The 15,717-nt window shown below is 54.7% G+C and overlaps 1 protein-coding gene across 4 annotated transcripts in view; it reads right to left on the bottom strand.

Annotated features, from left to right (window-relative positions):
* The window catches only part of MAN1C1 (mannosidase alpha class 1C member 1), a 149,101-nt gene that overhangs the window by 25,990 nt on the left and 107,394 nt on the right, over nt 1-15,717 (bottom strand). For all 4 annotated transcript variants that reach the window (XR_003433380.1, XM_027109648.1, XM_027109646.1 and 1 more), the window contains exons 3-5: nt 7,268-7,383; nt 4,823-4,903; nt 165-259 (exon numbers count right to left, since the gene is read on the bottom strand). Coding sequence is in view for 3 of the 4 variants with exons in the window: in XM_027109648.1 (XP_026965449.1) it covers nt 165-259; nt 4,823-4,903; nt 7,268-7,383 (292 nt within the window). In the remaining variant the exon portion in view is untranslated. The remainder of the gene's footprint in view (nt 1-164; nt 260-4,822; nt 4,904-7,267; nt 7,384-15,717) is intronic.

Consider the following 15,717-nt stretch of genomic DNA (forward strand, 5'->3'; position numbering starts at 1 on the left):
AGGTTTAGCGACCAACGCCAGCTCAGGGGAGCCCCTGGCCGAGGCTAGGTGTCACTGTGCCACTGACCCCCGTGATTCCTGCGGCGGCATTCATCCCACCCTGTGTCTCAGTTTCCACGCAGATGCAGCCGAAGCCACAAGTGGGAGACCAGACGGCATCCTACCTTTTGAAGTTCACCACGCCTTTAGGGATTCCCGTGGGGGTATCGAAGGCCGGCAGGAGTTTCTCCCCCAGCTTGATGGCCTTTATTCGGAACACCTGCAAGGAAGGGTCAAAGGGCACTGTGAATCCTGGCGGATAAACCTGCCAAGGCTGCTGGGCCCAGAGTGGGAGGTGCGTTAGGCTCTGGGGTCAGTCAGGCCTGGACGTGAACCTGAGTCCATGGATTCCTGGCTCAAGTTCCTCCCTCGTTTATAAATCCAAGGCCTTCCTCAGAGGGTTGCTGGAGGGATGAAAATTAGATAATAGTTGTAAAGCCCTTACTGCAGGGCCAGGACTAGACGAAGGCTCAGTGATTATGCTGTGCTGGGAACACGGAGAGGTCAGGGCAGCGGGTCACCAATGGTCAGTGCCTGCCTGCACGGCGGGGCCAGTGCACCCCAAGCTGAGTGCGTGAGAAACACATTCGGATAGAGTGTAACGAGCACGGGATGGGGAGCTCCCGGCCTTGCTTCCCAGCCTGGCTTCTGTTGCTTCTCAGCAAACCTCTGCCTTCACACCTGTAAACCCAGGGGAAGGAAGGGCCTTTCCTCTCTGACATTCTGATTCTGCCCATTGTCCCTATTTTACAGCGGCAAAGGTGAATGGCTAAGCCGGTGATGTGATAGTCGGGGAGCCACAGGGAGGTCCCAGGTGTCAGGGCCCTTGCACGAGGCTCTAAGCCCCTCAAACTGTTCTTCTGGTTAATTCAAAAGCACCTGTGACCTTCTGGCTCCTAGGAATTTATTCTAAGGGAATAAATCATCAAGGATGTTGCAGAGACTTAACTTTATGGCTACTTATTCCAGTGTTGTTTAGAATAGTATAGAAAAACTGGAAATACTCTAAATACCAAGCCACAGGGAAGTGGTGAAATGATGGCTTATCCAGGCAATGGATACCATGCAGCCACTGAAGTGATGTTGGAGACGTTTATTTCATAGCAAAAAAAGGTTTATAATCTATTAAGAGAAAACATTTCACAATGGTGTAATTCAACTTTTGTAAAAATTATATACAAATGGATGCCTGAGGAAAGGTTGGGAATACACTTAACTATTAACCATGGTCTTCTCAGAGGACTAGGCTCATGGGGGATTTTTATTTTCTTCTTTTGGCTTAACTCTATTTTCTGTGCTATTTTTACAATTAAAGCAAACCCACAGGGCTTCCCTGGTGGCGCAGTGGTTGGGAGTCCGCCTGCCGATGCAGGGGACACGGGTTCGTGCCCCGGTCCGGGAGGATCCCACATGCCGCGGAGCGGCTGGGCCCGTGAGCCATGGCCACTGAGCCTGCACGTCCGGAGCCTGTGCTCCGCAACGGGAGAGGCCACAACAGTGAGAGGCCCGCGTACCGAAAAAAAGGAAAAAAAAAAAAAAAAAAAAGCAAACCCACAATAACATTATTTATTTTTGAAAAGCTGAGAAGCAAGTCCTTAAGCAACCACTCCTGCTGGGACAACAAGCATTTCCTTTCACTTCTGGGGCTCCAGGGAGACCCAGTGTGCCGATTGCCTGCGTGTTGTTGCAAAATGAAGTCTTCTTGAGGTCTCTCCTTCTAACATGTGCAATTTAAAGGTTCTGAGGCAGCTGTTTGGGGACCGCAGCGGGGAGGAGTTTGTGAACACTACCTGGGCTGTGGATTAGAAGCCTCTGTGGGGCGGGTGTAGTTCTTGTTTAGGAAGGAGGGAGGGTGGGAGGGAGAGGGAAGAATTGCACCTGGGGCCTGGTAGTGATGGGTGACAGAAGATGATAACGTCCAGTGCGACAGTGGGTCCTAGAAGTGGGCACTGGGGCAGCCACAGCAGAATCCTGAGGGAGCTTGTCTAGAATTCAAATTCCAAAGCCTCGAGTCACCCCAGAAGCCACTGGTTTAGCAACAACAAGGGGCTCTTGTTTGAAGGTCCTGATCTCATCATTTGCCCCCCGGGGAGGCTGAGCACAGAGGCACGAAGGAACGCAGGAACCCACGGGAACCTGACCCAAGGCTGGGGCTCCAGGCTGCCCTCTGCCTGAGGACGCCAAGCTAACTCCTCTGAAATGCTCCTCTCCGCCAGCAAACCACGTCTCCTTCTTTGGAAGGCCCTGATGCAGGCTGGCATGGCAGAGCCTCAACCATCCCAGGGAGGATGCTGCAGGTGTGACTGGACAGGAGTGGTACCATGCGGAACAGAACACCTGTCCTCCTTATCATTTGGAAATGATGTGTCTTATCTACGTCACCTTTGATGCTTGCAACAGGCTTGTGGGGAAGGTGTTGACCCACTTTGAGGAAAACAAAACTGAGTCTCAGAGAAGCAAGTTGTCCAAGGTTATGGAGCTATTAAGTGGCTCTTTTCCAGGACACCGAGCCACCTCACCAACACAGAGAGAGATGGCCTCAGACGGCCATGGCATGCAATGGGCGGGGGCCTAGTGGTTCCAGAACAGAGGTGAGAGAGACCAGCAAAAATTACATCCTGAGAGTGGAAAGGGCTCTTGACTGGGAGTCAGAGCCCAGGCTCAGATCTCCCCACTCAGCAGCTGTGTGACCCTGCGTGAACCAGGTACTGTCTCTGAGCCTCATCTGCACAAAGGAACAGTGACGTGTGCCCTGGCTTCTTCAAAGGGGTCTTCTAGAAATCAGACGAGAGGATGCACATAAATGAATATGCTATAGAAACTGTAAAGTGCTTTGCAAATGTCACCTGGTGCAGCTGGGGTCGTTCCTGTTATTCTCGTGGAAGCAGAGTCTCTGTGGGACCCCCCACCTCCCGCCCTACCCAGCAGGGGATCCACCTCCTGCAGGTTCCCTCTGAAGCAAGAAAGGCCTCAGCCCAGGAAGGGGTGTGGGATCTCCTTCACCGTTCATTCCACAAACACCGTGGGAAAGACCCACTCCACAGGCACCCCCTGTATGCGAGATGGAGGATGGAGAGAGGATGGAGGCCTCAGTCTGGTGTGGCCGAGTCCTGGTGATAAGCAGTGATGCTGGGCCAGGCTGAACAAGGTCTAGAACCCAGACCCACGGTGGAAAGACACAGGAGCCTGTGCGACCCGCACCGGCTCCCTTTCCTAAATCTCAGTCTCCGCAGCTGCATGTATGCCGGTCTCTGCGCCGGGAGGTTTTGGGCACGGAGGGGTCAGGGAGGCGTGGCTGGAGGACGGGGCTGCGCCCGTAACCCGGAAGCCTGCCTGCCCAGGGTTCTGAGCCACTCGGGCTCCCCTTGGGCCTTCTGGACACAGGTACTCCTACCACACCCCACTGCCTGGTCTGACCCCCAGAAATCGCTGGCCCCACACCCACCGCTGTGAGCCCTGAGCTGCACGGCTCCACCCCATCCTGGACGGGAGGCTGGCCGGTGCCCGTGCAGAGCATGGCGCCTCTTTCTGCTCCACATCATTTTCCTGTCCTGGGGTTTTCAAATGAAATTCAGGCCTTGGGTGGCGCGCTGGTTTCCCATGGACAGTCATTTGGGGACAAATTGGTACAAGCGGTAATCTCTGCTGAGGAGATTAGGCTTGATGGAGAGGGGCCCCGAGCGGCCGGAGAGATCAAGTGCTCGCCGCCCGCTGCCTCCGCCCGCGTGGCCTCCGCCCATCCGCGCCACTTGTTGGAAGGGAAGCGGCAGGGCTTTCTCTGACAGCAGCGGCAGAGGCTCCCCACCAGCAGGGGGCAGGATAATAATGTCTCCACGCGGACAGAGCTGCGGCTGTGCCGAGCAGTGCAGCCGCTCTGCGTAGGGGCCACACAACTGACGGGTGCCCCATGCGCTGGGGATTCTGCCAGCTTCCCCCCAGATCCTCAGGCTGTGCTTTCCCAGGCGCTCACAAGGGATGAAGTCTCCCATTTCTGTGTTCTCAGGATTCCTTGCAGTGCAGAGAACATGGGCTTTGGAGCCCTTCAGCCCTGGGGCCAAACCCTTTCCCACTCGTCCCATTTCACAAGAGCTCTCTGACCCCTGGGGGTTAGGACCACCCCACCGTGGGGAAGGTATGAGGTCTAGGGGCGGGAGAAGGGACTTGCTCAAGGCCACAGGCAGGTGCCGCGTAGGGATGAGACGCAGGTTTTCTGACTCTGTGCCCAGGGCTCTGCATTCTCGCCGCCCTTCACGGCCCTCCTTCTGGAAGCCAACGCGGTTCGCCTGGGCCGAGTGGCCGGCAGTGGCTGCCCACCTCCCCGGTCGCCCCCTTGAGACCTGGAGCTGGAGTTTGGCTGGTGTCTGGCCCGGGAGCAGAGGGCAAGGGGATGGCCGTGGAGCAGGCCAAGGCCAAGGGGCTCGAGGAGGAAATGGTGAAACAACGGTCTTGGCTTTATCAGTCCTGAGAACCAACATGTGGGAAAACCAGTCCAGCAGCAGCACAAGCCTGGACGGAGCACAGATATCGCAGGTGCCCTATGGCGAGCTGTGAGGATGGTGGGCAGCCCCAACTGCTGCCCTTGGAGAATTTACTAGCAACTGTGGGAGCCACCTGGGCTCCCCTGGGCAGCAAAGTTGAAGGAAGAATCTGTGGGTGGCACCATGGAGATGGGATTCAGATCCCCTCGAATCCCTGTTTCCTCATTGGTAAAATGAGGGGGTGGGAGGTTCTCCTAAGCCCTTTCCAGCCTGGATGGTCCAGGGGCTTTGAAAGGCCAACTTACCTCCTCTCCCGTCAGGTAGAAGGCCGAGAGAAGTCCTCCGATGTACCTGATGTTCACTTCGAACAAGGATGCTTCTCCACTCTGTGGGGCAGAAAGACAGGGGGGGCAGTGGGGACATTCGTGAGGTGCCCACAGGGCTTCCTGAGGCAGCCAGGCCCTTGAGACAGGTCACACCTGCCGCTGTCCCTGCGCCACTGACCCGGCCACACCTGTGCCGGGCTCCAAGCCCTTGCCCAGCGGGCCAGGCTACCTTTGGTGGTGGTTTTCAGAGCAAAAGGTGAAAGGGATGAGCACCTGCCTGGCGGGCAGCTACTGAACATTTACAGAGTTCCAAATAAACACTGGGCTTGGCTTCCTTCCCCAGCCTTTGCTGGAGGCCATCAGAGCAAAGTTAGGCCTGGCTGCTCTCCAAGGAGCTCAGGAACTTGTGTGGGGAGCTGCTGGCTGAAGCTTATCCTGAGGAGAGGCAAATCCTCCTCCTGTCTGGCCCCCTCCTTCCCGAGAGAGCCCCCTGGCTTAGCAGGAGGATGGTGTGGTCCTTTGGGGTGACAGGGCAAGTGGAAAGTTCTCACAGGAGGTTCTGAGGCAGAAAGGAGGGGTGGCAACCAGCAGTTTCTCAGCCTCAGCTCTGTAGCCCTCAGGGCACACCCACACTTGCCTTCATCACTGTTGTTTTCTTTCTGAAGTGCGGACTGCAAAGCAGGGGTACTGAGGCATCACGCCGAGGACCAGATCTGGGTTAAAATCCCACCTGAGTCACTCACTTGGCTTTCGAACTTCGGGCAAGATTAGCTTTTCCCTGCCTGAGTTTCTTCATCCCGAGCAGGATGGATGTGAGATCCTGAGTGGGGCAGGTGAGATGCCTGCCCAGTGCCTTCCCAGTGCTGGGCATGGCTTCATAGAGGTGCCTGTTATAAACCCCCTGCCCCGCAGGGCTCCCCTTGGCCTACTTCCCACATCACGGTCTTTTGTTACTGATGACGGCAATGGTCATCTTTTTATCTGGGAGAGCTTTTCCATTAACAGAGCACTTGCACAGCTACTCTCTTTTGCCTTACAGTCCTTGGTGAAGGCATCCTTCCCACTCTTCAGGTGAGAAAGCCCAGGCTCAGAGAGGTGGAGAGACCCCACCTTGCTTTCTTCCAGGGACACTCCCAATCTGTCCCAGCCTGTGTGAATGTCCCTAGGCTTGCCCAGCCCCGCCACCACCTGGCTCCTCAGGCAGCTGCCTGAGGCCTGCTCTCTACCCACCATCTGCGGAGGGGTCAAGGTGAGCTATGGAGACACTCCTTCCTTCTGCCTCTGATACCGTAGGAAATGGGAGGATTCTGAACTTCCTCGCCTCACACAGACCAGCAGAAGTCGTACCAGGCCTCAACGTCATCACAGTGACGATGACACCACTTTATCTGTACTGGACTGTATAGTGTCGTAAAATGCTTTTCACAGCCCTCCGTGGTGGTCAGTCCTCACAAGCCTGTGAATTAGGCACTATCATTGTACCATCTTTCGGTTGGGAAAGTAAGGCCCAGGAAGGTTAGATGACTTTTCCCAGGCTGCGAGCTGAGCCAGAGGCTCTCCTGTAGCGTTGCCTTCCCGGACTTTCCCCACTTTGTCTCTCTGCCCTGCTCTGCTCTGACATGGGCCTCTCCAGGAGCAGAGGCCTCCATCCTGCCAGGAGCTGTCCCGGTTCATAGTAGGATCTGCCACTTGTGGAGCCCCAGATGGAGCCCGACAGTGTGTTTTGATGTGACCCTTCCCCCTACCCATCTGTCTCCATGTCTTGCTCCCCCAAACCACCTAAACAGCCTCTCCCTGTGGGGAGCTGAGACCTCCAGGATGGATCTGTTACTTTAGTCTGGGCTGAGAGATCAGTGGGAGAGGCATCTGGTATTTAAGGCTTTTGTACCATCCATATACATGAGCATCCCCGCCCCAAGGACCTGGTCCCTGACCAGGGATGCCTGCAAGGCTAGAAACCAAGAGGGCCCCAAGCCTGGTCATGGCCTCAAACCGGACAGCTCCCCCTGCGCCTCTCACTCTCAAGAGGGCAGCACGGGGGTGGATGGGGACCTCTAGGTTAGGGCATCTCTGAGCAGATAACCACTTCTCCCTTCCCAGAGTCGCTTCCCCTGTTGCTGCTGTTCTGTCTGACAGAGTCAGTCCCAGAAGGGGCTTCCTGGAAGGGAGCAATGTGCCTGACACCCTAGGGAGGGCAAGAATGGCTGTCTTCCACCCCAGGGAGTTCCGGCTAGTAAATACTCATGGGCCGGCCAGGGCTGGGGGGACATCCCCCACCTCAAGGCTGGTCTGAGGAGAGGGGCCTTGGCACAGGGTGCATGGAACCCTGCTTCCAAGAATGCTCTGCTGGGCAGCCTGGGAGGAGCGGGTCACTGACCTCTCGGGCCCCTTCTGGCTCTACTACCCCGGAGGTCTTTGACTCACCACGTTCAGGTGGAAGCTCTCTTCCACCCAGGCCTTGGCCTCCTGGAACTCCTCCTTCAGCTCCATGAGGTAGAGGGTGTCGAGGGAATCAATGACCGTTGCCCCACTGAGGCCTCCTGCAGGCACAGAGGATGGGTCAATGTCGTCCTTTCCACCCCAGTCACACAAGCCACCATTCCCTGGGCCTCCTCTAAATGCCTGGGCAGGCTCCCAGGCACGATCCAGGGAGACCCCAGGGCCACCAGCCTTTGAAGGCACATCCAGGACCCAGAGTCCCCCCGTGGGCTGCTTCTTCCTCAGGGCAGCAGAGAGTGGGGGGGGGGGGGGTTGGAGAGACTGAGTTCAAGGGATGAGCTGCTTCCCAGACCTTGGTCCACTCTTACGTCTGCCAGCAAGTCAACCATCAGGGCCAGCTGGGCGCCCACCACTTCTCTGTTATGCTGGGGGTGGCAGGTGGCCGGGTGAACTGTCATTTGGTCCACAAAATCTTAACAAATGTGCCAGTCCGCTGACGCTTCAATGCCATTCTTTATTTTATTCTAAGAACAAAAAGATGTTCATAAATATTTACCCAGGAAGGTATTTATTGCCGTATCATATATGATGGGTAAAAGTTGGGAAAAAAACCCTCCAAGTCCAATAATAGGAGAGTAGTTATACAAATTGTGGCTCATGTATAAAATAGGACACTATGCAGACATTCACACAACTGAGAAAGACCTATGTTAGTTGGGGAGATACGCATGGGATCTGTTAAGGTAAAAAAAAGTAGATTGCAAAAAAAAAAAAAAGCACAATATAATTTCTTTCCTGTTTGCCAACGTGGATGAGCCTGAACAGAATCAAGTCCGGCAGGAAGTGATTCAGTGGTTGTTGCTGAGTGCTGGGATTACAGGTGCTTTTTGATTTCTTCAGCTCATGGATTTTTTTTTTTTTTTTTTTGCGGTACGCGGGCCTCTCACTGTTGTGGCCCCTCCCGTTGCGGAGCACAGGCTCCGGACGCGCAGGCTCAGCGGCCATGGCTCACGGGCCCAGCCGCTCCGCGGCATGTGGGATCTTCCCGGACCGGGGCACGAACCCGTGTCCCCTGCATCGGCAGGCGGACTCTCAACCACTGCGCCACCAGGGAAGCCCCATGGATTATTTTTATAACCAGAAATTTATTTCTGTTTAAAAAAAAAAAACGGAAAGACAGTTTGGACAAAGAAACTAAACAAATGCACAAACCAAAGATTCCGTGGCCACTCTTGCTCTAGGCCAGTGGGTACACAAAGCGTGAGCTTTGAGGCCTGGCCCCTGCCACTGGGGCCTTAGACTCTTGTCCTGGGAGTAAAGGCTGAGAAAATTGTGCAGTTTTCCACATCACAGACTGGACAGCAGAGCGATGAGGAAGAACCTCCGACATGGGACAACCAGAGCCTGCCTTCTAGAGGATGGTAAAGGAAGAAATGAGGGAGAAAGAGATGTGCCTGGGGCCATCTGGGGGGCTTCCTGGAAGAGATGGTGGCCTCCCATCAACTCCTTACAACTTCAGTCATCGCAGGCAGCAGCAATTTCCTTTCGGGACTAGAGGGTAACTTCAGAGGAGTAATTGCTCCTTCAATGTCCTCCTTGCAGAGGCTCAAAGCACTGACACTCACAGCCTCCACCTTCCCCCAGTGGACACTAGAGCTCCCTGACAGGTGCTGAGCCCCACTTGAGTCTGAAGTACGGCTTGGCGGGCACTCCTGCATTCAGAGCTAGCGTCTAATCTCCTTAATTAGTGCTTCCTTAACTGCTCACTTGTGTTGACTTCGCAGGCAGAGAATCCTTGTGAAACTCAAACACTTAACCACCTCTCTAGGCTGGGCAGCAAGGTCAGATAAAGGGCACGGCTTGGAAAAGGATGGGAGGGAGATCCGGGAGAAGTTGAGAGAAAGTTAAGTCTGGAGGTTAAAGACACATTTCCAGAAGGGAGGGTTTGCAAGGAAGAGTGGAGGGAGGGGAGGGCTGGGGGATGCAGGCGTTTCCCAATCCAGAGACACGTGTCCTGGGACGGCTTCGGCTTTTGAGTTGAAGTGAATTTCCAGAATGTCAACCCCTCCTACACTTAAGGATTAGTAGGAAAACACTCAAAGCCAAACCAAGTTGGTCTTTTTCTGGTTTATCCTGGCTGCTTCCCCTGTAGGTGTCCAAGGCTGAGCACGGTTCGTGGCAACTCCTTACCCTCCTGAGGTGCTCAGGCCTTGGGACCCAGATGGGCCACACATGACCAGAGAGGGACTGAGACAAGCCCAGGCCAAAGGGCACAGGTCTGGGGTCCACACTCCTGGCTCTGATGCCAGGGTCCCTCCCTGTTAACCACAGGGCCTCACACCTGACTTCTTAAGGGCCTGGAGGGATTTTTGAGATGCGGCTGCCTCACCCCTAGATTTCATAGATGAGGACCCCAGAGAGGTCCCGTCCAAGATTAGCCCAAGGGAGGAATGGGGCCCCAGGCCGGGCCACGTGTAGTGTGTTTTCCACAAGAGGGCCTCTCAATTCCCTGGGAAAACAATTTCAGATCTGCTTGCTACGTCCCCCTCCCCTGCGGGGGCAGGAGGCTGCTCTGACGCGAAGAGAAGAGAAGCCCAAGCTGTGTGTCCTTCAAGGTCAAGGGAGAGGTGGCCCACAGTACCCGATTTCTGGATCCTGCCCCGGGCTGCCTGGTGTTTTCACCCCACAGGCCCTCCGTCTCCTGGGCCAACCCTGCGTCCCGAGGCCCCAGGGCATTGGCTGGGCCGGGAGGGCAGCCAGGGCTCCTCGTGACCAGCTGTCCTTCCCGAACACTCCCGAGGCAGCCGGCTGAGGAGGCAACTCGCTAAAAGATTTGTTGGCAAGGTTCTGCCCCTGCTCTCGGGTGTCCAAGTCCTCCTGCTTCTCCGCTCCCACCTACCACACAGCTGGGCTGCAGGCCAGCAAGGCACTTATTGGAAAGCTTTCCGTTTCAGGCCAGAGGTTACCTGGCGGCCAGGCCGGGCAGGAGAGAAGGCCCTATCCCGAATTCAACTCTATCTGCACCTGCAGCCGACCTGGGGCAGCTCCCCAGGGAAAAAGACAGCCGCCTATTCAGTCAGCAGGCCCACAACTTGTATGTGAAGAGCCAGTGGGGCACAAAGAGTCAGGTGGCCAGCTTGGAAGCTTCCCTGGGCCTGGGCAGCCCACTCTCCTGGGCGGCCCACCCTCCCGGCTCTAGCTCTGAACTGCTGCTGTTCACAAAGGCCCCTGCTGGCCCCCCTTCCTGTGTTCTTCTGTTAAAAGAACACAGCTCTGGGTTCACATCCCAGCCTGGGCCAGCAACCCATCTGCTCTAAGTGTCAAAGTTCTCATCTGTAAAATGAGGTGAAGACCACTGGGCTGGGGTACTGAGGTGCCACTGAAGGTTCCTGAGCTGGGACAAAGGTATCATATACTGCCCAGCCTAAAGACACCTGATAAAGACACCTGTACATGCCTGGCACGGTGTAAGTGCTTGACAAATCAGTTCATTGTTCTTATTTCTGGGGTCCCTTAGCTCACCTTGAAATACTGGCCTGGCCAAGGAGATGTGGGTTCAAATCCTGGCTCCACTATGTACTAGCTGTGTGCAGGGCAAGTCATCGTACCTCACTGAGCCTCATTTTTCTCATCTGAAAAAATGGAGATTACAGTAGGACCAACCTCGTAAGGCTGCTGGGAGGGTTAAGTGGGGGGGTGGATGGAAAGGAGTTGGCATGATGTTGGGTACACATGAGCTGGTCCCCACAAACAGAAGTGTGGCCCTCCTTGTCCCCAGCTGGCCCTGGGCAGCCCCGCCACAAAGTCTTCTGGGGTCACTGAGGCCTTGTGACACTCCTGTATTACTGGCCTCTCACCACCCTGCTGGGCAGTGTAGGCACAAGACGCGGCTTGCAAGAGCCTTGACCCAACTTAAAGGAAAAGTGTCATATGGCTCCCACCTGTGTCTGCTGCTTCCCACCCCTGACCTGGGTGTACACCTGCCTCCAAAAGGGTCTACCTACCTCCCGGACCCCTTCCTTCCCACCCTGTATATTGTCGCCTGATCTGTCTCCCGAAAACCAGATCCACTGTGTCCATTCCCAGCTCAGGAACCTGCAGTGGCTTCACAGTACAACCATACAATAAAGAGTTGTGTGTGTGTGCGTGTGTGTGTGTGCGCGCGCGTAAAGTCTTTTGGGTCTGAATCCAAAGGATCTAGCTAATATCTCGCATCAAGCTCTGCTTCCTGGACAGAGGCTGCATCCTCTGGCCTTCCTACCTTTGCATGTGGGGTCTCCTCTGACAAGAAAGCTCTTCTGTGCCTCTGGGCAAAGCCTACACCTTCTTCAAGGTCACCTCCCACTGGCAGCCTTCCCTGATTGCACCCAGACAACCTCCTCCCGCCCAGAGAGCTCCCGTAGCACTTTCTTGGGCTTCCGACTCAGGCACCCTCCATTCCCGCCCTGCACTGTGGGGCTCTGTCTTGCCCCCTAACTAGATCATGAGATCATTGAGGCTCATGCTTCTCTCACACCCCTTCCCTGCCTTGTCTCCAAGCGGCCCCAAAGGCCAGAGCTCCCAACCCTACTGGGCCCCTCCCTATTCCCTGCAGCTTCAGCACATTCCCTGACTTCTGTGACTCTTCTACAAACTTGGCTAGGAGTTGCCTTCCTCATTCCACCTGCTCCTGAGGCGTCCAGAGCCTGCCCAGTGCCTCCTCACCCAGGAAGCCACTGTGATCCTCACCCCACAGTCTGCATGAAGTCTCACCCTCCCTGAGAAGTCTTCCCCAGCCCTTCAGGGTCCACCCTCCATGCCCCTACTCCGTGTACCCTCGTTGCCACGACAAGTGCTCCTTTCTCATCACTCTAAAGTGTTCGTCAATTTACTGCCCCGTCCTCCGAAATAGCAGGGGCGCAGTCTGCAGCAGAGTTGTCTCCACGCTTGAGAGATGGCTGCCAGTGGGGGTGGGCAGGCTGGAGGGCAGGAGACCAGCTGGCCCGTCTCGGGCACCTGCACCGGCACCTTGGCACCATGCTCACTCTGTGCTGGATCTGCCTTCAGGATGCCGCTCTTCCTCGTGCTTCTCCTTTTCACCCTGTGGTTGCTCCTTCCCAGTCTCCTTTGCTGGTTCTTCCTCATCACCAGGCCTCTAGAGACCGGGGCGCCTGGGGCTCCATCCTTGGGCCTCTTCTCTGTCCACCTTCCTTCCTTTAGTGATTCAATCTGGTCTCACAGCTTAAATACCATCCACATGCTGATGGTTCCCAGATTTAAATTTCCAGCCAGGACCTTGACCTCGGGAGCCCAGACTCGCTCTCCAATAACTCCTTACTCACATTTCGGAGGTCCACACACATCTCACCTTTAACTCGTCTGAAAGCAAATTCTGCGCCTCCCTCCAAACCTGCCCCTCCCACAGGCTTCCCACCTCGGTGGATGCCAGCCCCCTCCTCCCAAGAGCTGTGGCCCCAAGCCCTTGACGTTGCGTCTCTTGCCCCCACATCTGGTCCCACAGCAAATCCTGGCGGCTCTGTCTTCACAAGGGTTCCAGCCGCCACTCACTCCTCACCTCCTCTGGGCTGCCGCCTTCAGAAATGCAAGTCCTATCATGCCGTTCCTCTGCTCAAAACCCTCCCAGGGCTCCCCCCTGCCTCGGAGGCTGTGATCTGGCCCTGGCCTCCTCTCCCTGCCTGGCTTCTCTCCCTCCACTCCAGTTCCTTGCTGCTCCTGGCGCCCTCCAAGCCTTAGAGTCCTGGCCTTGGCCCTTGCGATCGCTCTGCTGAAATAGCACCCCCATCGCTCTTCCTGTTCCCTCTTTATTTTTCCCCAGTGCCTTTATTCCTAGCAACGTTACACGTGGGTCTGCTTCCCTATTTACTGTCTTCCTGATGGAGCGTAAAACTCCTGGCGGGGAGAGCTCTGTTTTGTGCACTGCTGCCCTCCACTGCCTAGAACACTTTCCTGCCCATCACAGGTACACGACAAGTATTTGGGAATAAAGGGCCCCCTCCTCCTGGGCAGGGAAGGCTTCGAGGGGACCGTGGCTCATTCATATCTCTCAGTGCCTGGCTATAGTCTGGCACCCAGAGGCATTAAAGGTCAACGTGTCAGTTGAACAGACTGAGCCTACTGCCGGGTATCTTCCGTGACCACCCAGGTCACCAGGGCAGCTCAACTGTCTGCTCTAGGGGCTGGTGCCAGTAGACAGAGGAGACCCTCCCAGCAGGCTGTGGCCACATCGGCCAGGGGGGCTGAGTGTGTCCACACCAGTGCCCTGCACAGAGCTATCTGTCATGCGTGTCGGGCTCTACAAGGGAATGGACCCCAGGCTCTTATAACCTCCTCCCCTGGGGGCTGCCTGGCCAGGAACCACCCTGCCCTGCTGGACTGTGGTTTGTATCCCCTCTCCTGACTCTGCCATATTAATGATGATGAGGTTTTTATGTGACATTATATTAGCAAAGAGAAATGGGTCAGGCTGGAAAACATAAGCTCCAGGAAGAACGTTTAGATAGAAACAAAAATCACCCAAGGCGTAGCCTATTACCACAGTATCCCCAGAGCCAAATACTAATGGTTGCATTTAATTTGAGGATATAATCCACAGAGACTTTTCTTAATCGGTAAAGAAAACAACACAAATGTTTTTCTCAGCTTCCAAAGAAACCAATATGGCTGTGGGGCAGGTCACAGTTCCCAAAGACGGATGCCGTAGGATATCCCATCCCACAAGAGGACCTTTTTCCACACTCCTCTCCTTGAACCTGGGTGGAAATTTGTGACTACCTGGAATAACAAAATAAAGCAAAATGGATGATTTTCTAGTTCCCAGGCCCAGACCTTAAGAAACAGGCAGTTTCTACTTCCTGTCTCTTGGAATGCTGGCTCTTGGGACCAGCCGCCATACTGTGAGGAAGCCCAAGGTAGCCCACAAGGAGAGAATAGATGGAGAAGCCATACGTATGTTTTCTGACTGACAGCCCATCTGCGGTTCCGGCCAACAGTCTGCAACAATTCCAGACATGTGAATGAAAAAGCTTCCAGAAGTTTCCAGCTGTCAAGTCACCCTCAGCCTTCAAGCCTTCCCAGGTCAGGGCCCATATATCCTGGCAGAGAGAGAAGCTGTCCCCACTGTGACCTTTCTGAATTCCTAGCCCCCTGGATCTGTGAGCATAATAAAATAATTGTTTTAAGCCAGTAAATTTTGGAGTAATTTGTTATGCAGCAGTAGCAGCTGGAATGTTCTGCCACATGGGTTTCTATGAAGATGAATTAAAGCGATATCCCCACTACCCCAAAGTACATTCTTTAAAACCACATCAGGTCTTCTGGCTGCATAAAATCTTTTTAGGGATTAGGACCTCTCCATTTTTATCAGGTCTGGGTTATCTGTTTGTTTGTTTTCCAATAGGAATATTTTCCCTGAATCTTTCCATGATGGTTATTTCCTGGATCACATAACGTTGTGTTGAGGGGCTGAGTGTTTCCAGAAAAAGGTTTCTTGGTGCCTCCGGAAGGACTAAAGATATTTTTTACAAACTCTTCTTGGAACCCAACAGAATGCTCTTACTAGAGGCTGATTAATAAAAGGTGATCAGGTCTGACCATGTCACTGCCCTTAAAAAAAGCCCTCAAAGCCTCCTGTTCTCCAAGTTCAAAGTCCTGGGCACAGTATGCAGGGTGCCTGTGGTCCAGGCCTTGGCAACCTCTCTAGTCTCACCTCCCTCCTGCTCTCTTTGCATGCAATGCTCTACCCAGAGCAGACCACTAGCAGCTCCCTAAACACCCTGCAGTGTCTGCTGATGCAAGAGCATTGTGTCTTCTCTCAAATGTTCCAGAGCCACAAGCAGAGCTGACCACTCCCTCCTCTGCAAGCCCGCCCTGCTCTGCTGCAGGTGCTCCGTCATAGCACTGTTCCCACTACACCGTACATCTTTGCCTGTGAATCCCAAAGGGCAGTGGCTGGCTCGGACTCTTCCCAGGAGCCGTACCATCCATCCCCAGGCCAGGCACTGAGAAGGCAAGAACAAATGGCTGTTGAATGAATAAACGACTGGTGGAAATGCCCACAGCGCTTTCTTAGGGATTTCCAAACACTTTACAAGGCCTCTTGGCCTCGGAGAAAACATACCACTCAGAGCAGTGGCCGGCTATCCAAGGAAAACACTGTCAGAGGAGTGAGATGGACAGACGTCAGGGCCCTGGTGGAACTAATGCCTTCCTCCACTCTTCCCAAACACATGCCACGCTTTGCTGCCACAGCCGGATGGAGAATGTTTGCTGTGGTCGACCGCTGGATGAGGTTCACTGTGACGAATGGCCTGACACGGTTCACTGAGGCAGTCTACTGGACAGGGTTCCTCGTTGGAAAACCAGGTATGTTTAAAAATGTTAACGTTTTGTTTGTTTTTAAAGAAGAGCTGAGGGTGCAGTCTGACCTGGAAACTGGT

This window comes from Aethalodelphis obliquidens, unplaced genomic scaffold, assembly GCF_003676395.1.
Source record: "Aethalodelphis obliquidens isolate GAN/ISIS:26980383/991018 unplaced genomic scaffold, ASM367639v1 scaffold9, whole genome shotgun sequence".
Taxonomy (NCBI): domain Eukaryota; kingdom Metazoa; phylum Chordata; class Mammalia; order Artiodactyla; family Delphinidae; genus Aethalodelphis; species Aethalodelphis obliquidens.